The sequence below is a fragment of the Lemur catta genome, chromosome 20 (genome assembly GCF_020740605.2).
Source record: "Lemur catta isolate mLemCat1 chromosome 20, mLemCat1.pri, whole genome shotgun sequence".
Lineage (NCBI taxonomy): Eukaryota > Metazoa > Chordata > Mammalia > Primates > Lemuridae > Lemur > Lemur catta.
Window position 1 is genome coordinate 22506874 of NC_059147.1, and position 26034 is coordinate 22532907.

Consider the following 26034-nt stretch of genomic DNA (forward strand, 5'->3'; position numbering starts at 1 on the left):
TAGATGCCAGTAATCACATCGTAGTATGTGATAACAGTGATAGCTACTATGCATGGGAGCTCGCCATACTCTAAATGCATTATCTCACCAGTCCTCATACTGCCCTTTGCTGTTAACACACACATCCGCTCTTCAGAGCTGGGAACAGAGACTCACAGAGGGGTAGATATTTGTCCAAGGTTACCCAGTAGATTGGTCAGGGTTCTCCAGAGAACTGAACCAATAGGATATATATATATATATAAAGAGAGGGAGATGAGAGGGGATTTTTTTAGGGGAATTGGCTCATGGGATTATGGTGGCCAAGAAGTCCCAGGATAGGCTGTCTCTTAGCTGGAAAACCAGGGAAGCCAGTAGCATGGCTCCCTCCAAGTCTCTCAGCCTGAGGCTGAAGGTCTGAGAAGCTGGGGGCCGCGGGTGCAAACCCCAGAGTGGGAGGGTCAGAGACCCTGGAGTTCTGATGTCCAAGGGCAGGAGAAGGGCATCCCAGTGGTTTCCGAGGGCTGGGGAGGAAGGAGGGAAGGAGAGAAATCGGGAGTAGCTACTAACAGGTATGGGGACTCTTTTAGAGGGAGATGAGTATGTTCTAAACTTAGGTTGTGGTGATAATTTCACAACCATGTAATACACTAAAAAACATTGAATTGACCACTTTGAATGGGTGAATTGTATGGTGTGTGAATTATATCATAAGAGAGCTGTTTGGGATTTTGTTTTAAGGAGGAGGAGTCTTGCTAACTGCAGACTTAGTAGAGAGGTGACTTTTGTAGCCCTGTATCTGCCACTATTTTTTATTTTTCACAGGCTGAATAATCTAGAAACTTTTCTTCCATGTTCACGGTGTAATAACATCAATAAAAATAATAGTGATTCTCCTTTGTATATCCAGGCACTATGTTCCACACACCTTTACTTGTATGAACTCAGACATCTCTATGCAGACGATACTATCCTAGTTCCACTTGAGGAAACCCAGAGGTGACATGATTTTTAGTGGCGAGTAAGTGGTAGAGCTGTGACGAGCCCATCATGGGCCAGGCACTGTGCTAAGCACCAGCAACGCAGAAATCTATTCTGAAGGTCACCATCCCCTCCACCGTGCACAGAGAATGACCCGGCCAACCCACTGGTAGGGCGACAAACCATCCCATAGTGTCCAAGACTGAGGGCCCCTGGGATGTAGAACTTTCAGTGCTAAAACCAGGAAAGTTCTGGGTAAGCCAAGAGGAGTCAGTCCCCTTATCAGTGAGTGAGCACTGATTGACTTCCCACCCCTGCAAGCGTGTGTTTATGTGTGTGTGTGAGTGTGTGTACACGTGTGTACACATGCGTGCTCACCTGCTCATGTGTACCTGGAAGGGCCACGTCTTGGTCTTCCAGGTTTTGTAGGAGAGGAGGGTGGAGCTGGCCAGGCTCAAACCTGACTGGCAGTTAGTTGGCAGGATCTTCCCGCCAGGGTGGAGACCTCCACAGCCATAAAACCTGGGCAAAGGGCAAGGTTTCCAGTGCAGGCCTAGAAAATTCCAGAGTCCAGATTCAGGATGAGGGGCCCATAGTTTTCCAGAGTGACTCATTTCCTCACTCACTCGCTGATTCCTCCAGTGAACACTCATTTGCTCCTACCACATACCGGTACCGGTGCTTTGCTGGGAAGGGAGATGGTCCCCTACCCTCAAGGAGCTTTTGCTCTATTGGAATAAACAGACGAGGGAACCAGGCATCCATGAACCAGCGATTTACAATCCAGGGCAATAGGCAAGGGTGATATTTACAATATTTAACAACCGGGGGAGCCTGGGCCCCAGGCCAATCAGAATGAACCAGCCATTCACGCCAGAACAGGGGCCCAAGCCCCCTGTTGTGCCGGGCTTTGCATTTTTGTTCCTGGATAATGGGAAAGTGGGGCCCCCTGGGAGACCTTGAGGGACTCTGGGAAGCAGATATTTACCAACTGATTTGGAAAAATTTCAATACAGTATTTTAGCAACTAGAATAGCCATATCAGTGGTCCCTGGTGATGAGTGATTTGTGATTAACCAGGGTGTGTCACGGAGAGGCATCGGGAGCTCAGGGAAGACTTCCCGGGAGACGCAACATTCATGCTGAGTTAGCCACAGTCTCACCAGCAGAGGACACCATCTGGGGAAAAGTTGAGAGGTGAGAAGGGCTCAGGCTTAGCCAGAGAAGGCAGAGGCAGGAGATTGGACCCAAGAGGCAGGTTAGGACCAGGTGAGGGTAGGGGTGAGGGCTGTGTTAATCATGGTCAGCAGCTTACACGGTGTCCTGGGAGCAATAGGGAGCCATTGCAGGATTTTAACCAGGGGAGTCACCAGATCCAGTTTGCAACTCCCCCTAGGGGACATCAAGGGATCCATTTTTTTCAAAGACAAGAACCTAGGCTCAGAGAGGTTAAAACACCTGGCAGGTATCACACAGCAAGTTAGACATGGCATAAATGGAACTACTCACTTCTAGACCATCTATTCCACTACATATTGTATGCAACAGAAGCTGCCTGCTTGTGTATGGAGCCTTAGAGTTTGGAAAGCACTTTACGGATGACAAAGCACTTTCCCATCCATGCCCCGTTGATTTTGAACAACACTGTTACAGGCAGTGACACCCTTGCCATTTCACTGGGGTCTTGAAAATAGTAGTAATGAAATCCTGACTCAATTTCAAGTCTTAAGACTCCTCGTCCCCTGCTCTTTCCCCTCCACCATGCTGTGTCTTGGCATTTGTATCTGTTACTTTGGGTTGTAAATGCCAGAAACAGAAGTGTCATGAGCCAGGTGTGATGGCTCACACCTGTGATCCCAGCAACTTGGGAGGCTGAGGCAAGAGGATCATGGTGCCTTAGCAAAAAAAAAAAGGGAATTTGAATTTGATAGCTCATGTACTAAAAAGTCCAGGGTAGATGGACTTCAGGTATGGATGGCTCCAGGTTGTCAAATTATGTCACGGGGGATCTGTCTTGGTCTGTCTAAACTGACTTCATTCTTAGGTTCTTTTATCAAGGTAGATACAGGCTCCCAATCTAGCAGTTTAGCAATCCCAGCCATACAGAACTACACTTTCCCAACAGGTGCAGCCAAAGTCTCAGGTTTCACGTTTATGCCCCAACTTGGCTTATGCGCACCTCTGACCCATGCCCCACACCCAGAGATAGCTGGATGGTTCTGATTTGCTAAGGCATCATGGGCCCAGCCCTGGAGTGAGGCAAGAGGAGTCACCTCCTAGGACCACATGGACTAAGAGTAGGGGAGGTGTGGCCTCCTAAAGGAAAATGATGTGATGGTGCTGTCACCTAGAGAAGAGAACAGATACTGGGCATGGAACAACTAACATTCAAGTCACAGCATGATCCCCGGGCACTGGGAGGAGGCTGCTCACCTGGCGGAGGGAATCCTCTCCAAGAAGTTCCAAATGGTGGCAGGCATGACCTGCCTGCTGCCTGCCCCCTGGCGGCAGAAACCCTGGCCATCTGCAGAGCCCATCTTTCCAGAGCCAGCCAGCAAGCCCCAGTCCAGCTTGGAGCCCCAGAAGCCACTTCCCTTCTTCTAAATGCTACTTTTTGGCCTTTGCCTGCTGGGGCTGGTTTGGAGGGTAGTTCTCCTGCAGACGTTCCTCCTAGCAGACAGAACTTAGTCACGGTGTGACCTAAACATCTACAAAAAGTATAAAAATAAAATTGAAAAAGCCAAGAGCCCAAAATAGCCTGACTTGGACAGACGCTGGGGCTGTTTGCAAGAAATTCTCGCCACTTGTGAGCCTCTCTTTTCCCCCCACCAGCTCCCCGGCGGGAGCTGGTGCTGGGCTGTGGTTTAACCTGCAAAACCACCCAAAAGGCAGGATTGGGTAGTGCTGGAGATTGGGTAGTGCTGGGTTCAAACCCCAGCTGTCACTTATTAGCTATGTGCACATTATTGACTCTGTGCCTCCGTTTCTCCATCTGCTAAATGGGTTCGTGTTGTTAATAGTGAACCTCCCATTTAGGAATCAATTGAGCTAGTACATGTTCAGACCACTGTCTGGCATGCAACAAGCTACATCTGTAAATGGTGACTGTCATGTGCCCCATCAGCTGCTTTGCATCCCTCTCAGGGAACTGAGGTCCCTGGAGGACAGGGTCAGGTCTGTCTTGGTTGTCACTGTATTTCTGGTGCCCAGAATGGGGCCTGGAACAGAGCAGGCTGAGCTAAGTTCTGTTGAATGAATGAATGAATGAATGATTGAATGGCTTCTGCCCTGGGAGCCAGGAACTACTGGACTCTAGGACGGCTGTGTGACCTTAGGCAGTTGGCTTCCCCTCTCTGAGCCTCAGTCTCAGCCTCTGTAAAATAGAACAGCTCTGTGTTGTACAAACTTTTCCAATCAAGAACCCCAGGAGAAATACATTTTGCATTGTGCTGGACATGCGGAAATTGAATTTTCACCATATGTATAATACTTCTTTCCTCTGTGCGATGTATTCTGACATGTTCTATTTTCTTCTGTTTTACTTTATTCTATACTCTTTCATTTTTTTAAAAAAAACTGGTCTCAATTCGGTGAATTAATCTGAAACTGCACTAACTGCTCAAGACCTGCAGTTAAAAAGACTGAACTAGATAAAGGGTCAGGTCCTCTCTGACTGGGACACCACGGTGATGTCACACAGCTTGCCTTGAGGACATCACGTGACTTAGCATGGTGGTTAAGAGCGGGAGCCTTGGTGTGAGAGGGCTGGGTTCAAGTCCTGGGGATACTGGACTGTGTTGACCTTGACGAATTATTTTTGTAACCTCTGGGTGCCTGGGCTGTCTCATTCGTAAAATAGAGGTGATAATAATTCCTACCTTCTGTGAGTAGTATGAGGATTAGATGAACTAATACCTGCAAAGGACTAAATACATGTAAATGCTCAATAAAGAACATATTAATAACCATCTTCTACCCTTCCTCTTCCCTCTGTGAAAGAACACATGTAACACCCTATGGGGCCTGGCGCGGTGGCTCACGCCTCTAATCCTAGCACTTTGGGAGGCCAAGGTGGGAGGATCACTGGAGGTTGGGAGTTTGAGACCAGTCTCAGAGCAACAGTCTCTACAAAAAATACAAAAATTAGCCAGGCATGGTGGTGTGCACCTGAAATCCCAGCTACTTGAGAGGCTGAGGCAGGAGGATTGCTCAAGCCTAGGACTTTGAGGTTGCAGTGATCTATGACTGCACTCTAGCCTGAGTGACAGAGCAAGACCTGTTTCAAAAAGAAAAAAGAAAAAAAAAGAGAATAATCATAGATGCATTATTCATAATAGTGAAAATCTGGGAAAACCCAAATGTCCATTGACGGGAGAATGGATTTTTAAAACTGCAGCATATTCATCTAACGGATTAATACAGAGCAATGAAAAAAAAATGAATGGATTGCAGCTACATGCAAGAGCATGAATGAATTTTTTTTTTTTTTTTGAGACAGGGTCTTGCTCTGTTGCCCACGCTGGAGTGCAGTGGTGCAATCATAGCTCACTGTAACCTCAAACTCCTGGGCTCAAGCAATCCTTCTGCCTCAGCCTCCCAAGTAGCTGGGACTACAGGTGTGTGCCACCACGCCTGGCTAATTTTTTCTGTTTTTTGTAGAGATGGGGTCTGGCTATGTTGCTCAGGCTGGTCTTGAACATGAATCTTAATAATACTGTGTTGAATAGAAAAACTGATACCAAACGATTCCATATAGCACCATACCCTATTTATAAAAGTTAGTAACAATTAAAAGTATACAATATTACCTAAATCATATGTATTTATGTGATAAATTATACAAAAGGAGCAAGGGGAAGGAAAAACACAAACATCAGAAGATGGTTTACATCTTGGGGGAGGAGGGGTGAGATAGGGAAGGGTCCCATAGATAATATAAGATATCATTATGTTCTATTCCTTGGGTTGGTGGAGAGTTAAAAATAAATGAGTCTAATGAATGATGTCCAGTTGAAAAAAATAAATGAGTATATGAATGAAATTGAAAACTGGGCATGCACAGACCTATGATAGAAGTGTACTGTGAATCAGGAATTATGATTAATTCCATACATACAAAGTACATTCAAAATTAAAAAGTACATCTTTCCCTACTGTCCCCCAGCAACCCTCTTTCCGTCCCCAGAGGCAACCACTGTTATCAGTTCTTGCATATCTTGCAGGAATAAAATACCTTACTCTCCCTTTTCTAAAGCGTAACCTGTGTTCTGACCCAGCACCAGTTCACGGTCAGCCAACCACATTAGTAAATATAGATCCTCAATAGCATTTTAATGGCTGGATAATTTTCCACTATTTGGATGCCTATCATTTATTAAATCAATTTCCTTTCTGATGGACCTGGGTTTTTTCCAGTGCTTATTCTTTTTTTTTCTTTTGGAGACAGGATCTTGCTCTGTCACCTGGGCTACAGTGCAGTGTCACCATCACAGCTCACTGTAGCCACGAACTCCTAGGCTCAAGCAATCCCCTTGCCTCGGCCTCCCGAGTAGCTGAGACTACAGGCGTGCACCACCATGCCTGGCTAATTTTAAAATTTTTTGTAGAGATGGAATCTCACTAGGTTGCCCAGGCTGGTCTCGAACTCCTAGCCTCAAGTGATCCTCCCGCCTGGGGCTCCCAAAGTGCTGGGATTACAAGAATGCCTGGCCTAATGCTTATTCTTATAAACAATGCTGTGAAGAACTCTTTCGTATATACAGCTTTAAGGAATTGCATGGATAGGTCTTTAGGATAAATTTCTCCAAGTGGAGTTGCTGGGTCAAAGATTATGCGCATATTTCAGTTTCGGAGCCATATATTGGACCCACCAGCCAGGAGAGCTCTGGCCGCAGGCCTGGCACTGCGAGGTCTTTTGTTTCCAGAGCTCCTCGGGAGCTCATTCATCAGCAAAGCAGTGTCAGCCATTCCCAGGACCTCCCTGCGGGGCAGCAGGAAATGGGGTGGCTTCTCAGGGCAGAGAAGAACAACAAGTCTTTATTAAAATGCTATTCACCAAGAAAACGCTTTAATACAGACCTTGGCCTTGGTCTTGGGCAACTCCCTGCAGGCTGGGGCGGGACTGTGTCTCCTGGAGGAAGATGAGCTGGAGTCCCGGGTGGGCCAGGGCTCCTTGAGCTTCGGCCCCAGTTCCCCTCACTCAGTTATGCTGTTGATCCCGTAGAGTGGGTAACACGTGGGCTCTGGAGCCAGAGCACCTGGATTCTAATCCTCATTCCTCCACTAGCTGTGTGGCTTTGGGCAAGTTTAGAACCTCTCTGGGTTCAGTTTGCCTCTCAGTTAAATGGGGCTAATAGCATCGCCCACATGGATTGGTCTTGATACTTACATGAGTTAGTAAACAGAAAGCACTCAGAGAGCACACGACATGCTGCATGTGCTCTATGACTGTGACCTACTGCCAGGTAGCTTCTGTGGACCGGACCCACAGCCCCTGCCCTCAAGGTGTCCTCACACTGGTGGGGAGATGGATGGGTGATGAGTGCATGAATGCAGGTGCTAAGGAAACTCTAGTAGGAAGGATGCCAAACCTGGAAGGCTTCTTGGAAGAAGTGATATCTTGCCGGGACCATGTCATTCATAATCAAAAGCAGAGGCAGAGTAGCTTTGAGAGCCTAGCGACCAGCCATTAACTCCCTTTACCGGGAACGTGCAGATGGGACTCAGAAAAAGATTTCAGTCCAGATTTCAGTTCAGCACTGCCTGGGTCCCAGGTGCTCGATGCTCCGTGCTTGGGGGGTGGGTGGGGACTGGAGATAGCAAGGCAGAGGCCTCAGTGAGTTTAAGGTCTAAATGGGGAGAGGACCACGAAACCATAAAAACCCTCCCCTGATGAGATCTACTAGAAGGAACAGAATGTCAGGGGAACAGCACACGCACACTCACGGGGTTGTGGGAGAATTTGCAGAGGAAATGCTTATAAAAATCGGCCAGATTTAGGGAGGGATGGGGTGGGCGGGAAGGGCACCCCAGGTAGGGGGAAGCGAGCTAGCAAAGGTGGGGCAGCGGAAGCCATATCCCAGGAAGGGTGGATTGCCCCGTGTGGCTGGGTGGCCTGCACCTGGGGAGAGGGGACAGGCGGGCAGGAACTAGGGCTACAAGGTCAACTAAGGCCAAGATTCGAAGAGCTTCCGGTGACGTGCCACTTGGCCTTCATCTTGTAGGTCATGGGAACGGAACAGAAGCGTTTAACAGAGAAAGGGCAGGAGATCTGTGTTGCAGGAAGGTCACTCTGGCACAGACAGGGGAGGGGTCCTCGGAGGGAGGGAGCACAGCTCAGAGACCCCTGCAACTGTCTCTGCAGGAAATCTGGGGGTCTGGCCCAGGCCAGGGGAAGTGGGCACCAAGAGGAGGGTGGAGTGTCTGTAAGCATCTCTGAAACACTTGAAATCAAAACCCTTACCTTACTCCCTGGTGGTTCACGAGTCGAGCTAATATCCCTGGAAAATAAACCCGCCCCCTACAGCAGCCAGCAAGAGCAAGAGCAACGAGACAGGCTTGTTGATTAGGATTGGGGAACTTTTCCCCTTTATGGAGGGTCAATTGAATTATTAGGCGGAAAAGAGAGAGAGACTTATAAAAGTGAAGTGATTTAATTTTATAGTTTTTCCTTAGTGGAAACAATGCATGAGATAGGTCAGCATTTTCAAATGTTTTCCATGGGTCATAAGGTGTAATCCACTGGAAACAATCTTTTTTTTCTTTTCTTTCTAAAAATTTTTCCCCCTGGCCCCCCCACCACTGAAAACAATCTCGACTTCATTTCCACAGAGAGGGAGGGCAAGGGGGGTGGAAGGAGGGGAGGTCACAGGAGGGGGAGGGGAGGTTGGTCCGAGACAGGCCTTGTCTGCTACGCTGGGCCAGAGGGGCTGCTTGGGAACCTTGGAATTGACAGGTCCAGAGTTCGAATCTCAGCCAAGGTCCCCACCGTGCTTAGCCCCAATTGCCTGGTCTGTCAAACGGGTCTCGTCACCTCCTTCCCATGTGGCACAGGGAAATCTTACTGGATCTGCACCTCGGAGAGATCAGGGGGCTCTGGCCACCCGACTGGAGTCAGGTGAAAGACAGTGCTGAGCAGACTTCCAGGCGCCTAGAAGGCTCCTAAGACAGGGGGCTGTTATGATTATTATTGTTATTATTATTCTAGCTTTATGGATGATGCTGTCGTTGAAACCTCCCTGGACTCGTTGCTTCATGGGATGGTGCGGGGTGCAGGGTGCTCTCTCGGAACTTCCACGCGGGGCTGGCCCAGCAGCACCCCCGGTCCTGTGTCCTGAGCTCTGTTGCTGCTGGGCCCCCACCATCTGGTGGCCAGGCGCTGACACAGCAGGGCCCCCCTGCTCTCTGCCCCTCAGTGCCCTCCACTGAGGCCTCCCCCTCGGCTTTTGCTTCTCTCCCTGGGAAACCCCCGGGGAGGAGGAGGAGGTGAGGAAGAGGAAATTCAGGATGTGAGTTCCCGTGGGGCCACCACTTCCCCTTCACTCTTCCTCTTGCTTCCTCGCTCGCTGCCAGCAGCTTCCCTCTTGTGGCCCCCGCGGTGGGCGGCAGGGTGGAGACTGTGGGAAGCTGGCACCAGTGCGGTCCCCGACCCGGGGGCAGCCCAGACCGGTCTCCAGCAGCCACACCTGGGTGTCACCTTGCTGCAGCGGATCATCTCCACCTCCGTGTGCCACAGGCACCTCCGAGTGTCCAAAGTGCCAAGAACCTGGCACTGCCCTTCTCAGACCTGTCTCCTTCATTTCAGAAAATGGCACCATCATCAGCCCAGTCGCCTGGGCCGGAAACCTGAGCACCGTGTCCTTGACTCCTTCCTCCCTCACTGCCCACGTCTGCTCGGCCAGCGAATCCTCCCAAATAGCCAGGAATCCAGCCACTTCCTTCCAGCCTACCCTGTTGGTGAAGCCCCTGCCCCCAGGCCCCCTCTCCCCCACCTTGCTCCCTGCCCAGGGGCTGCCCTAGCTCCCTCATATCTGGATGTGGCTGGCAGGAAGAAGGGGCTGTGGGGCATCACTCCCCGGCTCCCTCCCTGCCAGGCTCTGTGGCAGTGCTGCGTCCTGCACCCTGTCACGTGGACCCTCCTCCAGGGCTCCAGCCCTCCCTGGGGTCCGAAAGGCCATTTCCTCCCTTGTCCCGTTAGGAATAGGGCTGTCCTGGCTTCCCCTCTGCTAGTCTGAGGTTGGCCACCCTAGCTGAGAGCTTCTCAAAGTGAGGCAGTTTTGCTCCCTGGGGACATTTGGCAATGGGTGGAGACATTTGTGGTTGTCACCACTGGGCTTGGGGGTGCTACTGGCATCAATGAGTAGAGGCCAGAGAGGTTGCTAAACACCCTACAGTGCACAGGACAGCCCCAGCCCAAAGGATCATCCCTTTGAAATACTGGTAGTGCCTGGGTGGGGGAATCTGCAGCCCTGCCCACCACGGCGTGGCCAGCCCCTCCGCCGCCCCCCCAGCCCATCTTCCCGGCTGGTCTCTGCTTCCTGGCCGTGCAAGACGCCCCCCCTCGCCTCCCTCCCCATCTCAGATCCATTCTCCCCCACCCTTAACCACTCCCGTGACTTTCTTTCCTATTCTTCTAGACTTATGTTGTCCGATAGGGTGGCTATTAGCCACATGTGGCTATCTAGATTTAAATTTAATAATTAAGTAAATTAAGGGACCTTGCCAGTGGCTTAATGACTGTAATCTCAGCACCTTGGGAGGCTGAAGCAGGAGGATCTCTCGAGGCCAGGTGTTCGAGACCAGCCTGAGCAAGAGCAAGACCCTGTCTCTACTAAAAATAGAAACAAATTATATGGACATCTAAAAATATATATAGAAAAAAATGAGCCGGGCATGGTGGCGCATGCCTGTAGTCCCAGCTACTCGGGAGGCTGAGGCAGTAGGATCGCTTAAGCCCAGGAGTTTGAGGTTGCTGTGAGCTAGGCTGATGCCATGACACTCTAGCCCGGGCAACAGAGTAAGACTCTGTCTCAAAAAAAAAAAAAAAAAAAAAAAGAAAGTACAGTGTGGTGAGAAGTGGAAAAAATAAGGCACGGTGCGTGGCGGGGCAGGGGTGCAATTCTAAGGAGGGCAATCAGAGATGGCGTCTTGACCAGCTGATATTTGGGTGCTACCTGAAGTAGGTGAGGAGGGCAGGACACATCCAGAGGGCACAAGGCCCCGAGGAAATTTGGTTTTGACTTGGAGTGAAACTGTAGCATATTGTAAGTGCTTAATTCATAGAAGCTCTAAGAATTTTCGTTCTTGTGATTAGTTAGCATCGTCATCCAGGGGTGACTTGGTCGTCAGGTTCCCGGGGTAACACACAGTGGCCTGCCCTGCCCTGCCCGCCGCCGGCCCTGGGTTGCTGGAAGGCAGCAGGGACAGGCGCGGCTGGAGCGGAGCCAGGCATTCCGGACCCACCCGCCCCTCTCAGATTCCCTCCAGGCCCGCCACACCCCTGCCGCTTGCTGGGCCGTGGGCACAGGGAATGCTGGGGCAGCGGAGGGGACGGGCGGCGCCCCTGCCCCCCCCAACTGGGGGCCTAATGAAAGCCACGGCAGTGACGCTGGCAGTGACCGCTTCCTGAACCCGCACCGCACGTCAGGGTCAGCGCTGGACGCTGAGAGCCTTTGCGACACCTCAGGGCCTCCTGTGGCCCTTTAGAGAGGTCACGCTGGTGAGTCCCCCCATGTCTGTGACCTCCAGGGGCTGCGCTCTTAACCAGGGCTCTGCTCCGCCATGCTGGGGGGTCCACTGACAGGCTCCCAGGTCAGTCCTGGGGCCCCCGCGAGAGGAATCTTGCCGGTCCTGCCACCAGCTCTGCCGCTGCGGCAGGCCCAGGCAGGCCCGCTGGGTCCTCAGTGACTGCAATGCCGCAGAGGAAGAGTCAGGTTTCGCCAGCCCCATGCAGCTGAGTCAGGCCTTTTCCCAGGACTGTGGGGACCGGACGGGGCCTTGCCCTGAACTCGGCCTCCAGCCCGGGCTGGGCACCTGGGCCCCCGCTCCTTACCTATCTGACCTCACCCCCAACCACACTCTCTCCCTCACTCTGCTGCAGCCACGCTGGCCTCCCTGCGGGACCCTGGGAACCCGGCCAGAGGGCTCCCTCCTCGAGGCCTTTGCACTTGCTGCTCCTTGGACCTAGGTGTGGTACCTGACACTTGCTCCCCGATATCCTCCAGTCTTTGCTCAAATGCCACCTTCTCATCAAAGCCTCCCTTGGCTACTAGGACTGAGCCCCACCGCAGCCCCATTCTCCTCCATAGACGCACCCACTACTCACCACCTGCTTTACTGCTTTGCCTCGTTTGTGGTCTGTCTCCCAGTGAGGACCCCTGTCCACCCCTCTGCCCCTCCCCATGGGGCTAAGGAAACGTGTCCCCCCTCCCTGCCCCCTAGACCATTCCCGGCCCCAACGGCCCCAGGCCTTCCCCAGGTCTGTCCCGAGGGCAGCCAGCACCGCCCAGCTGTGCCCTGCTAGGCCCAAGGGGTGGTCGATGGAAGGCTGTTTTTGGGGGTCAGTGGAGGGAACATGGACATGTGATCTGGGGGCCACACTGACATGTGCGGGAGGACTCCTGTGGAGCTGGAGCTTGGGGTGCGTAGAGGACTGGCCACTGCTTCGGGGCTGGGGCTAACGCTCCCCATGTGGCCACGCTCTGGCCCAGTACTCTGTGCCTAAGAATCCAGATTTCAACTTGGCCTTCCAGATCACTGGAAGATGGGCTTGTCCAGATAAGGGAGATAGTATACCTTTTTTTTTTTTTTTTTTTGAGGCAGGGTCTCACTCTGCAGCCCAGGCTGGTCTCAAACTCCTGACCTCAAGTGATCCTTCCACCTCGGCCTCCCAAAGTGCTGGAATTACAGGTGTGAGCCACCGTGCCCATAGAGTATCTATGGGCAGTTTATGGCCTTGACACATACAGTACGTGGGCCCTACACATATTTTTGCCCAGAGACCCCGTATGTTAGGGCTGAGATTTTTAACTGTTTTCTGCATTTGTCTCCCTAGCACCTGGAACAGTGCCTAGCACAGAACTCATGCTCAGTAAATAGTCATTCGACGAGTGAATGAAAAAGCCACAGGGTGGTGGCCACATATTTAAGAGGAGACCAGAAGTGGCTGGGAAGGCTGTGTGGCTTTTCTGTGTCTGGGCCACAGAGGCTCAGGGTCGGGGGCCACCTCTGCCTTGGGGAGGGCTGAAAGTAACACCTGAAGGTGTCCCTACCACCTACCTGCCTGTCCGGCCCCATCTGGAGCTGGAGGTTTTTATCCTAACAGTAAAAAGAGCCCGTACTTGGGGATCAAGGAGACCTAGATCCCAAAACTGTCTCTGTTGCTTCCCGGCTGTATGTGGCCATTAATCTCTCTGACTCTCAATTTCCCTGTAAAAAGGGAACCACAAAAGCTCTCTCCCCACGGTCGTGACCGCCTCCACCTATGTGACGGGCATGGCCAGTCCCAGTGCAATAAACATTTGACAGCTGCTACTGCTGCCACCACCACCACCGCTACCTTCTGCAAAGCGTCCCAGGCGGTTCCTTACAGGGCACGTGGCAGCTAGTGCGACTGTCCTATCCCGGGAGGCGCGACACGCTGTGGCTGCAGTTCAGGTGAACGGCGCCCTCTGCTGGGCCTTTGGGGAAACTGCAACCACCCTGATCATGAATGTTCCCAGAAATCTGGGAATCTCTGGGAATTCCTCCTGCTGGGGAACACAGTCTCCACCCAGGGTGTGAATAGGGAGGCAAAGGAGCAATAGCTGGCCCTGCCAGCCCCTCAGCCACCACAATCGCAGTGATGACAACAATACCATGTATGTAGCGCTTGTAGACAGGCATCCTTCTGAGCCCGTTCCAGGTATTAACTAACTCATTTGCTCCCATAGTTCACAGATGAGAAGACTGAGGCACAGAGAGTTTAAGGGACTTGTCCAAGCCCTCATGCTTGGAAGCGCCAGGATTTGAACTTGTGCCCTGCCCCATGCCTCCTTGCTGGATTATTTTGGGAGGCAGGAGGTAGGTTCTGCCTTTAGTCTGAAGGGAGTTGGCCCCGTGGAGTTCCCCAGTGAGCCTGGAACTGCAGAGGGTGTGGGCTCCGACAGGGGCTTCCCGGGGTGACTGCCCCCACCCTTTCAATGGCAGGCTCGCTGCCTGGCTGACCTCAGGGCCCCTCCCTGATCGGCCACCCCCTGGCAGTTCCCTGGCTGGGCCTCCTCCCTGTGTCCCTTTGGGGGCCTCGGGTGGGCAAGGAGATCCATGCCTGGCATGGGGGCTGGGAATCTGGGGCCTCCGCTCCTTACCTACCTTCCAGGAATGAGAAGGACTCAGCCCCCTTAGTCTTCCTCAGGGCCTGGGCAAAGCCCACCTGGGTAGACGGTCCTATCTACAGTCCTTTGGGAGGAAAAAAGGATTTTGGGGTTAGTGACAAGGGAAAAAGCAAGGTGTGAAGTGAGGCCTGGGCGCTGGCCCATCTCTGTCCCCACTGGAGGGGACTAAGGGAGTGACCTCTTTACAGCCTCTGTCTTTTTCCATCTGTGAAACGACAGGGCTGGATTAGGGCAATTTTCAAGCTGCTCTGCCGTTTGGGGTCATAAAGAGACACTGGGAAGACGAGGCTAGAGAGAGTCTCTGAGTGCCCCCGACCCCTTCTTCCACCAAAGCTCCATTTTTATTAGCTTTTCTGTTGGACTTGGGTTCTGGGACTTTGGCTTTTATAATTCTGGGAAAAAAGATCACGCAGCAGAATGAGCTCGAGGGGTCCTTTCAGGACCAGCCAGTCGTCCAAAACTGACCCCTCCACTCCAGGCAGCCCTGACCTCAACCGAGACCAGTTCCTCCAGCAGATTGGGGAACTGGCTTTGAAGCATCTGCAAAGGTGGATGTTCCAGGGTGCTTGACATTAAGGGCAAAAAACTAGAATTACTGATGTCCATGGATGATGATGAGAGTAAATAAATGACAACACATCCAAGCTGGATGCGTCGGGGACAATAAGGCAGTCCCATATGCCCTGTTATGAAAAGGTATGATGCAAAATGTGTATGTAACGCACAAGGCAACAAACATTGGAGGGAGGCACACAGCACTGCACGTGAAGGGTTAGCAAGTCAGACATTCAGGCGGTCCTTATTAGTATGGCAGGCCATATGGCTTGTGTCACAGCCACTGTGACTGGTCAGCACTGGTGACTTCTCACTGCAAATATCTTGACTTCTTGTTACAGGCCCCAAAGACCAGAGTCCCAAGATTCCACTTGCAGATGAGAAGCAGGCCCAGGGCCAGAGAGTGACTTCACATCGTCCCCAGCACAGAGCCCAGGCCCTTCTTTCCAAACCGCTCAGAGGCTGGTGACTGATTCCACTGCCAGGGGAGTCTAGAGCCATCCACACAGGCCAGGCTAGGCCAGGAAAGGCTGCTTTTCCTCCAAAAATCTCAGGGGAAAGCCAATCTGAGCAGGAGCTGTTTGCTTTTATTATTAGCCTCAGCCAAAGATAGGGTTTCCTTGTTTTATTCAGGCTTCTTGGGGGGAGAGGAAGATAAGGGTCGGCAGGTGTCTACTGGGAGAGACACCTAATCCTCCCGCAGCCCCGTATCAGCGAAAGCAGCAGGAACCCCAGGCTGCAGCTCAGTGGGAGTAGAGGGAGGTGGCTTTGGTCAGATGGCACTGGGGACCAAGGCCAGGTGAGTTTTCTCATCCTACTTAATTCCCTTGATTTCCCCTATCCAGGGTCTGAGGATTCAGGGCACCCTCAGCCTCATCCTGGGCAGCAAACCTGAGTGTGCATCACAGCCACCCCGAGGGCTTGTTGAAGCACCGCAGGGCCCCACCCAGTGTCTGATTCAGCAAGTGATGCTGTGGGCGCAGGGTCTGTCTGGGAGCTCCAGCGCTTTGCAGAATGAGTCATTCTTGTGGGAAGTAAACATTTATTTCAACGCCAGCAGTTCCTTCAGCTTCACTTCAGATTCTTTTCTTTTGATTAATTGCAAAGAAAATCTTGAACTTCACATTAGCAAAGACACAAATGGTCTTGAACTCCTGGCCTTAAGCAATCTTCCTGCCTCCCAAAGTGCTGGGATTACAGCCCTGCACCGCCGTACCCTGCCTACAGACACTAATGGAGTTGTTCTAGCGCTGCTGCCTCTTCATCCTGATGTCTGCGTTCGTGCTCTCGTGTTGTCAGCAATGTCCTGATTTCACTGAGATCCTGAGTTGGGTTCTCTAATTTTCTGTTTTGCTTGATTTTGATGACCAGGTGTCACATACGGCACTGCAGGGAGGGAGCAGCCACTGTTTCGGGAGAGACCTCACCTGGGCTCTGGTGGGGCTCAGGCCAAGGGCGAGGAGGTTAATGGTTCTTTCACACAGAGGAGCAGCTCCGACTTTGCAGGGAGGAGGGCAGGTTTCCCGTCCACCTGAGCCCCACCATGAGCCGGGGCATGGAAGCTAATCCTGTGCTTCCTCTACCATCCACAGGACGCTGCGGTGAGGCCAGGAGGGTTAAGAGAGCCTCCTCCCTTTGCACAACCTGGGAAATTCTAAAAACCACTGAATCGTACACTTTAAATAGCCGAATGGTACGGTATGTGAGTTAGATGCCAACAAAGCCTCTGTTAAAAAAAAAAAAAAAAAAAGAGTTCACTCCTCTGGCACCTCTGGGAAAAGTTCCTTTAATAAAAAAGTCCCGGTACATTTACACGATTGTCATCACCCTTCATCTATAGCACACGACGGGGAAAATAAAAAATAAAGGACAACCTAGACACGGTCGGTATAAAAACGCAGCGATCCATCCGAGTGGGAGGTCTCGGGGCCTGGAATCAGAGCAATGGCTGTGCCTCCGGGGGACCCGACAGGACAGCTGAGGACCCGCCTCTAACTCTTTGAAATCAGCATTGAAAATATTCATGTTGTACTAAGAGGTGGCCTCTTTCTAAGGAGAAGGGTCCATTCCAGAGACGAAGCCGTCACGGGTCAGAGCAGCCCAGGCCACGCGGCTGAGCATTTAATGGCAGACGAGAGACTCCTGGAATTGGCCTCTGGGGCGACCCTGACCGAGGCCGAGAGGCTCCAGCGCCGACGCCAAGCTGCCCACATGGTGCCCTCTGCAAGGCCCGGAAACCTCCCCTCCAGGACTCACAGCCTCTCCCTTCCAAGTTGCTAAAGCCGCTTCCCGACCAGCTCCAGGGGCCTTGGCTGCAAGAGGGGACGGAGAGCCCTGGGAGACGCCGCTGTGGCCCGCAGTTCAGTCCCCTGCCCCGAGGGCCGGCGGCCTAGTCGTCCTCGCCGCCGCCGTACATGTCCGCCAGCTTCTTGAAGCGGCTGCCCCACTCGCTCAGGTAGTCGTAGTCCTGGTCCCGGTCCGAGGCCGAGGAGGTGAGGGAGCTGAGCGAGGCGGCCTCGGAGCCGCTGCCCTCGTAGTCGAACACCAGCAGGGAGTCGTAGGGCGGCGCTGTGGGGTCCGTGTTCGCTGCCTTCAGGTTCTGCGGGACAGAACAGGTTAGGAGCCATGGCTCGGCCGCTTGCTGTGAGGCCACCTCCCCTCCCTGCAAGTTGTTTTTTTTTTTTGTTTTTTGAGACAGAGTCTCACTCTGTTGCCCAGGCTGGAATGCCGTGGCGTCAGCCTAGCTCACAGCAACCTCAAACTCCTGGGCTCAAGTGATCCTCCTGCCTCAGCCTCCCGAGTAGCTGGGACTACAGGCATGCGCCACCAGGCCCGGCTAATATTTTCTATATATATTTTTAATTGTCCAAATAATTTCTTTCTATTTTTAGTAGAGACGGGGTCTCGCTCTTGCTCAGGCTGGTCTCGAACTCCTGAGCTCAAGCGATCCTCCCGCCTCAGCCTCTCCTTCAAGGTTTTGAAGGTTGAAATGAAATAATCCACATCGGGCACGTAGCACAGGGACCTGAGCACACAGCAAGTGCTCAGTGAACAGGCCAGTGGCTGAGGGCAAGGGCTGTGCGGTCAGACGGGCTGAGCCAGAGCTCAGATTCCACAGCTAGAGACCTTGGGTGAGTCTCTTAACTCTTCTATGCCTCTGTCTGCTTGTCTGTAAAATGGTGATACTTCACATAGTTTTACAGGAATAAATGAACATAGGCAAACACACATAAAACACTACTAGAACAGTGCCTGGCAAACATAGCTGTCATTACCTAATAAATGCGACACGCCAGGTCAGTAGTTCCCAAACTTAAATTATCTGGACAATCTTTTAAACATTCTGAAGCCCAGGCTGCACCCTGAGCAATTAAATGACAACTTCTGGGCATGAGGCAGAGGCATCAGTGGGTTTTGGGGCTCCCCAGGGGATTCCCATGTGTGGGCAGGTTTGGGAAGCCCTGTACTAGCACCGTGCTAGACGCTGGCTCAGCCAGTCCCCGAGGTGACCTGCAGGAGGTCCCAAGCTTCGCTCCATACTGGAATCACTGGGATCTGTAAAAATTCAAACCCAGGTTTGGCTCGAGCATTCTAACAACTGCTGCTACTTTTGTTGAATAAATGAATAAACTAGTCCTAATCGTTTTTTAAGCATTCTGCAAGTTAGGGTTTTCTGGAGGAGGAAACAGAACCCCAGAAGTTACTCAAATATGCCAGAGGTCGCACAGCTGGTTGGTGGAGTCAGGATTTGAACCCGGATGCAAGTCTCAAGCCCATACTTGTTCCCTGTGTTACTGGTGCGAGGCTTGAATAAAGGGGTGCCCGAGGCTGGCCTGCTGCGCCTCACCTCGATGATGAAGTTGCCGATTTCGTCTGGGTTGGCTGGCCGAGGACGGTACATGGGTGTGGGGATGAAGGTTGGTGCCACGTCGTTGCGGAGAACCACCTCTGGCCTGGCCTCCAGCCCCCGGTGGAGCTGGGTGATGTCGTAGTCCTTTGGGGAAAGGAAGGTGAGCATGGGATGGAGGATTCCCTCCCTACCACTTACATCGCACCTCACTCCCTGCCCGTGGAGGCTCTGGTTCCCAAGTAGGTCTTAGAAGACATGAGGTCGGTGGTTTCCGAAAGCCCTAGTTTCCACCCTCCCTGCCCTCCCCAAATTAAGCACAGGCTGAAGGTTAACCTGCCTAGGGCCAAGGCGACTCTAGCAATGCACGGGCCAGAAGGGGGGCGCCAGGGCTCGACCCTGCATGGAGACCCCACGCCAGGGCCTGGTCGGCACAGCTAGTGCGGTTAGTTGGTTGACCCAACCATCCCTGCCAGTGGCCTTGTGGGCACCCACTCCGTCCCCCAGAGCCCCAGTACCCCACCTGGTCCTCTTCGCCACCCCCTTCCTCGCCATAGTAGAAGACGTTGTCACGGGTGTCATCTTCTGGGAGTAGAAGGGGCTCCTTCACCTTCCGCTTCTTTCTCACCAACAAGAGGAGCACCAGCAGGAGCACTGAGGAACGGGGGGATGTCGATGAGCACGATACACAGCTGGCCTAGACCCCCAAGCCCTCGGAGCCCCACCTAACTCAGACCCCTCCGCTCAGTAGCCAGAGCTCAACACTACCTCTGCTTGCACTGGGAGACCCGAACTCCTCCTCAAGACTGAAGAGGGGGCCCGGCCTGTGCCTCCCCATAGCCCCCAAGGTCTAGCGGTTTCCACTGAGGAACCTTTCCTCGCCCGGCACTTTCTGGCATAAACACGGCTCTCACCCTTCAGGTCTCAGCTCAACATCACATCTGCCTAGAAATATTCTGACTTCATTACCCCACCTACGATGCTGTCGTCCCACATGGGTGGCACTGACCCTTAAGCAAGATAATGCAACTTTGATCTGGAGTGGTCATTTGAACTTAGGTATAAATGCTATGTTGGAATTTTAAGGGAGGGACTGGCTTCTAGACACACGGTCTGAAAGGCTGGCAGGCTATTTGGACACGAGGGGACCGGCTGCTTTCCCTGCCGTGACTACACCCAGTTAGCCCCGTACTAAATAAAGAGGGTACCCTCTGGCCTTGTGTCTAAGGCAGTTCAATGCAAGAGGATGCACCACACTGCTTAACAACGTTACTTTTTTGCCTGTTGATGGAACCACTGTCTCTCTCTGGCCAGACGAGACAGAGCCAGGCTTCCTTAGGAGGCCAGGATGTACACCCCTGTGTGCTAGGCTGTAACCTCTCCTCTCCTCTCCACTGGGTCTGGGGAGTGCCAGAGACAAATCCTACTCCTCTGAGCCTGAGGCCTGTGCGTCTAACTGCCCGCTGCCATCTCCACCGGGACTGGCCTGGCAGCTCTCTTCCCACGGTCCTTCCCCAGCTGGGAGATGGAGACTCCACGCTTCTACTTGCTTAGGCCAAAAGCCCTGGCGTCACAGAGGGTGCTTTCCCTCATGCCACAGATCAACCTGAACTGCCTCTACCTTGACACAGGACCCCTCTCGCCACCGCAATGCTGCCGTCCTGGTCTGAGCTGCCGGTCACCTTCCCACCCCTGCATCATGGCAACAGCCTCCTAAATGTCTCCCGTCTCCACCCTCACCCCAGAGTCTGTTCAGCAGGAACCTTGCAATTTTTTTTTTTTTTTTTGAGACAAAGTCTCGCTCTGTTGCCCAGGCTAGAGTGCTGTGGCGTCAGCCTAGCTCACAGCAACCTCAAACTTCCGGGCTCAAGCAATCCTCCTGCCTCAGCCTCCTGAGTAGCTGGGACTACAGGCAAGCGCCACCATGCCCGGCTAATTTTTTCTATGTATTTTTAGTTGTCCAGATATTTCTTTCTATTTTTTTAGTAGAGAGAGGGTCTCGCTCTTCCTCAGGCTGATCTTGAATTCCCAAGCTCAAACGATCTGCCCCCTTGGCCTCCCAGAGTGCTAGGATTACAGGCATGAGCCACCACGCCCAGCCAGAACCTTGCAAAATTGAAGTCAAATTCCACCGCTCTTCTGCTCAAAACCTTCCCATGCTGCCTGTTTCACCCAGAGTCCTTACAATGGCTCACAAGGCCCAATGTGGTGACCAGCCGTGCCCATTGCGTCTCTCACCTCATTTCCTACTCCTTTCCCTCTTGCTTTTCCCGCTCCAGCCATTGCTGCTCCCTCGCGCCAAGCACAGAGCTGCCTCAGGGCTCCTGAACTTGCTGCCTGGATCCCTGCACAACTTGCTTCCTCATCCACCCCAGGTCTTCACCTGAACATTCCCTCTCAACAAGGCCTGTCCTGCCCAGACCCCTACCTCACCGACCACTCCATCCCTGCCCCCCTGCTTTCCTGTTCTCCATGGCAACACCCGTTTCCTCTGCCAGACTGTCTGCTGCCCGCCCCCCCCCCCTCCCCCCGCACTGGAGTGTGAGCCCCACGAGGGCAGGGCCGGCCGTGCTAAGTGCTGCGCCCCAGTGCCTGAGGCAGGGCCTGGCGCACAGTATGTTGATTAAAGCTTGCTTTTGTATTTATATCTGATTCATGTGTGTCTTCCACGCAAGGACCAAGTCAGAATGGAAAAAGCAACTGAGATAGGTTCTACCTTTAAAGCAAAGAAATTTGTTTTTAACTAGATACTTCTGCCAACTAGACCAGTGGTTCCCGAACTCTACCATGTACCGAACACCCCAGGGGCTTGTTAAACACAGATTCCTGGGCTCTATCCCAAGGTTTGTGAATCAGTAGGTCTGGAGTGAGGCCTGAGAATTTGCCTTTCTAACCGATTCCTGGTAGTGCTAATGCAGTTGGTCTTTCAGAACCGCTGCTCAGGCCTCTAGATGACCCAACAGCAGGGCCAAGTCTGTTTGCTCACCACTGTGTCCCCAAAGCCTGGCACATTCCAGAAGCTCCAGAAGTATCTACTGACCCCTGCCCCCACCCTACCAAATATCTACTGACAGAATAATGCTCCTAGAATTAAGAGTTTAAGGAATGGATGGGCAATATTGGTGGCCCCTCAGTCCCAGAAGTTCAGGGTAGAATCAGATATTTTAACTCCCCTGTCCTCAGGGGAGGGCGCCTGGTACTCACGTAGCAGAGCCAGGACAGCCCCGAGGACAGGGAGGATAAAACCCCCCTTCCAGGGTATGGAGCAGGTGTCCACGTGGCCGTGGCAGTCACACACGGTGGCGCTGATCACTGTCACCTGCTCCTTGTTGCCATGGTCAGACAGAGACAGGTGCACGTCATATGTGTCTTGCTTCAGGAACTTCTTCAGGGATAAAGCCACCGTGTCACCTGGAGTGGACAGATCACGTATCAGCCACGGGATACTCAGCGGAGGGAACTGAGTACGCTGTGACAAAGGCTTGAGGACACAGGCTTTGTGTGGGGCATTGAGGACACAGGCTTTGTGTGGGGCAACAGCGAGAGAGGTTCCAAAAGCACACTTTGGCCAAGTGGTACAAATTGATATTTGGCTAAAGCAAAATTCACCATCATGGAAAGAATTATTAGGAAAGAGAAATCAATTATTTGTGCTCTTACAATAATAAATATAAATATTTACACCTCAGCTATATGACTGAATTTCAATATATGAAACACCTATATTTCCAAGTGAGCACTCAGTTATTAACAAATCCAAATGCACATGACTTGGCCTCGTGGGTGGCGGAGTTAAACAGAGCAGACAGGATGGCAACCTGCGTTGTCACCGCTCTAGTGACTGCACACAAGGTCAGGGATGCCAGAAACGAGGCTGCAACAGGCATCGGGCTAACTGGCCTTCACAGGCCCGGGGGCAGCAGGGTAACCACAGCAGAAGCAGGGCCCGGTGCAGCCTGCACAGCCAGCACCTCTGGGGAGACTGTGGTGACCCCAGAGTGGGGACAGGGCTGAGTCTGCAGGAGAGGGATATAGGGTCGGGGCCTCTTTGCAGAAAGGCCCTCATTGTAGACCTTTCTTAAGAGGGGAGCTGTTAGCCTGGGTGGGACATTTCTCATCACACAAGATTTTCCCTCCACGTTGCAGGGTCACACGTCTGTGTGCCAGTAGTGCAGTCACCAGGGCAACCAAAAACAACCCCTGAGTTTCTAACCCGCCCGCCCCAGGCTTGCCCGCCAACTTCAGCACTGAGCTCAGGTCATTTTCAGTTAAAACGGTCCGCACCCTCACTGGCTGCTCTTAGTAAAGAGGCCAGAGGCAGAACTGACTCCATTCCCACTCGGCACTGGCAGGCAGGGGCGGTTCTGTGGACTGAGTGTTCAGTCTACCACGACCGAGGCCAACACAGGGCGCGTCACCAAAACATCCCTACCGTGCCACAGGGCTGGCTTCTCTGCCAGGCCCTAATCCTGGCCACAGCTCTAAGAGGCAGGTACTGCTATTATCCTCATTTTACAAATGCAGAAGTTGAGGCTCGGGGAGTCAGGTAACTAGCCTGAGGTCACAAAGGGCCTGGATTAATTTCCCTGACAGCAGGACCAGGGCAAATAGAAAAATGAAATTAAAACCACGAACCAGGTATCGATACTATTATCAGACATTGATAACACTGGGATTTGGCCACGATGCTCACGCTCGGACAGAGCCAGGTCTGCGGCTGTTGCTGGAGTAATGGTGTGGACGCTGGCTGCTCTATCTCCTGAGCAATGACACACCAGACAAGATGCTTTTTGTGTATTCACGTATTTATCTTCACCATAATGCCATGGAAGTAGGTACAAGTATTGACCCCATCCTACAGATAAGGAAACTGAGGCACAGTGAGGGTCAGTAACTTGCCCACAGTCACGAAGCTAGTACATGGAGGAGTCAGGTCTTAAACGGAGGCAATCTGGCCCCAGAGTTCAAGTTCTCACAAGGTATGTTCAGGGAGGAAAAAAGTGGCTTGTAGGCCACAAGGGGGTGACAGGAGACCAACCTGGGCTCCTCAAGGGAAAGGTGCTGGACAGATACGCCCAGATCACAAAAGTCAGAGAAATGAGACCACGTGGGTGTCTGAAGGGGGTCTCCTGCTCCTTTCTGGGCTGGCCTCCGCAGCAATGACAGAAACTGGGCATTTGGTTTCTTTGGAAGGAATCTGAATGTACTGATGCCCCATTTCCCTTCTGGGGGACCCCAGTCCCAGAAGGATGGGGAAACACCTTAAACCAGGGCAAGGCGGTGCTTCTCCAAGGGCTTAATTGCCACGTGAGGCTAGACCCACCTTTCTCTTGCATCCTGGGTCCTCACCCACTCAATGCCAGTAAGACCTTTCTCCAGTTCTCATGACAACTGAAAAAGAACCACTGAAGGCTGGGAAGCTCTGAGCTGGTGGATTGCAAAGAGGCAGGACAAGGAGGCGGATGGGAGCAGGGCTGTGCGGGGCCAGGTCCCTGGAGGCAAAGCCTGGCTCCAACTTTTACTACTTACCTAACTCTGCACCCTTGGGTGTGCTATCTAACCCCTCCAAGCCTCATCTCATCTGTAAGTGGGGATTAAAATACTGACTGCAGAGCTGGGTAGAAATATTAAACAAGGAAAAACGGAAAAAGCATTTTGCATACCACCAGGGTTCAAAAAATAGTAGGCAGTAGAGCATCATGCTAAGCCAGACTGCCTGCATTAAAATCTTGCTGACATCATTTCTTAGCCATAACGCTTCTGGCCAGATATTTAGACTTTAGACTTCTGTAACCCATGGTTTCCTCATCTGTAAAATGTGTGTGTGTGAGAGACAGAGAGAGAGAGAAAGAGTGAGAGGGCAGTAGCCTCTTTGCAGGTTGCTGTGGGATGAGCAGCTCCTTCTCTTTCTGGGCTTCAGTTTTTCCATCGGCACAGAAAGGTGACTGGGCTAGAATGGCACTTTGGGGTCCTATGGAATTCCAAAGGTTTACACTGGGTTGATACATAGCATGTGGTTGAGGCTCTTGAGGAGACTGTTACTTCTGTGACCCACAAGATGCTGGACAGGAACGGGTGCAGGGTCCTGGCATGGGGCAGACGCCCACCGGCAAAGCTGCCACCTGCCCACTGCCCCCACGCAGTTAGCTACCTTTCTCATTGACCTTTGCCGTCCAGTGGATGTCCGAGTCGTGTGTGAGCTGGGCCTGGAAAGGGGAGGTGTGCGGGGACAGGTCCTTGTCCGTGATGTTCAGCACTTGGGGCACAGGGCTTTGGTTGCAGATCATGATCTGACGGGGCTCGGGGACTGGGCCGTGGTCGTTGACGTCGATAAGCGTTAGCAGAAGGGTCCCCGTGCCCGTGGTGGGAGGACTCCCTGTTCATAATGACACACGACCTCCTTTCAGCACCTGCCCTTGGTCAGGTGACGAATCAGCACTAAGCTCCCCATGACTGACCCCACCAGCCCCAGGGAGACTCCTATTTACCACCCACCTCTAAGCTCTCAAGACCTTCCATGCATTGGCTTAAATACGCAGCACATACTTGCCAGTCAAGCCATCGTTCTCATTCCTAACTGACCACAGCACAGTCGCAGCCATTCCTCCTGACAGCCACCACAGTCCCTGCGCTCCCGCCGTGACAGCTCACCTGCCTGCAGTTGTTTTACCACCTCTCAAGCAAAACCACCCCATCCACCACGGTGTGACGTCACTAATCACTCCCAGCACTTTCTAGGCAGCCCCTATCTGTCAATCACAAGGGGAAGCTCACAGTCGATTCAGGGCGCAGTGAACCAAAAACTCAGGCTAAGGGGACTCTTCAGAACATCTCCGAAATCTTGGGTTTTAAGGAAACTGGAATCACGGCCAGTAATCCGAGGACTGGTCTTTCAAAGACTCCTCTGAAAGACCCCTTTCACCCTCTGGGCTGGTCTGCAGACACACCTCCCTGACACAGTCTGCCGGTGGAGGGGACGTGCTGTGTCATGTGACCTGGGAACCAAAAGTGGCCTTTGTGAAAGGGCGGGGAGGAAGCTCTCACCATTGTCCGTGGCCAAGACGATGACTTCGTAGATGTTGTTCCTCACAAACTGCTCATCCTCGCGGTCTAAGGTGCCCGCAGCAGTGACCTGCCCGCTGTCTGGGTCCATGGCCAGCCACCCGGCTGGGTCTCTCAGGATATGGTAGCTGGAGAGGACAAGGTGAGAAGAGTCACACCCAGAATACTTAGAATTCTGGTGGCATCATTCAAGGCCTCCTCATACCAACTGGCAGATGGACTCTGGGCTCCTGAGCAGAG

At 52.6% G+C, this 26034-nt stretch overlaps 1 protein-coding gene across 1 annotated transcript in view; it reads right to left on the bottom strand.

Annotated features, from left to right (window-relative positions):
* Positions 1-16655: 16655 nt before the first annotated feature.
* CDH3 (cadherin 3) overlaps positions 16656-26034 on the bottom strand; it is a 37099-nt gene continuing 27720 nt past the window's right edge. The window contains exons 11-16 of the mRNA XM_045533399.1: positions 25777-25922; positions 24884-25108; positions 21937-22143; positions 19256-19386; positions 18733-18879; positions 16656-17484 (exon numbers count right to left, since the gene is read on the bottom strand). Of these exons, the coding sequence (XP_045389355.1) occupies positions 17275-17484; positions 18733-18879; positions 19256-19386; positions 21937-22143; positions 24884-25108; positions 25777-25922 (1066 nt within the window). The 3' untranslated portion in view covers positions 16656-17274. The remainder of the gene's footprint in view (positions 17485-18732; positions 18880-19255; positions 19387-21936; positions 22144-24883; positions 25109-25776; positions 25923-26034) is intronic.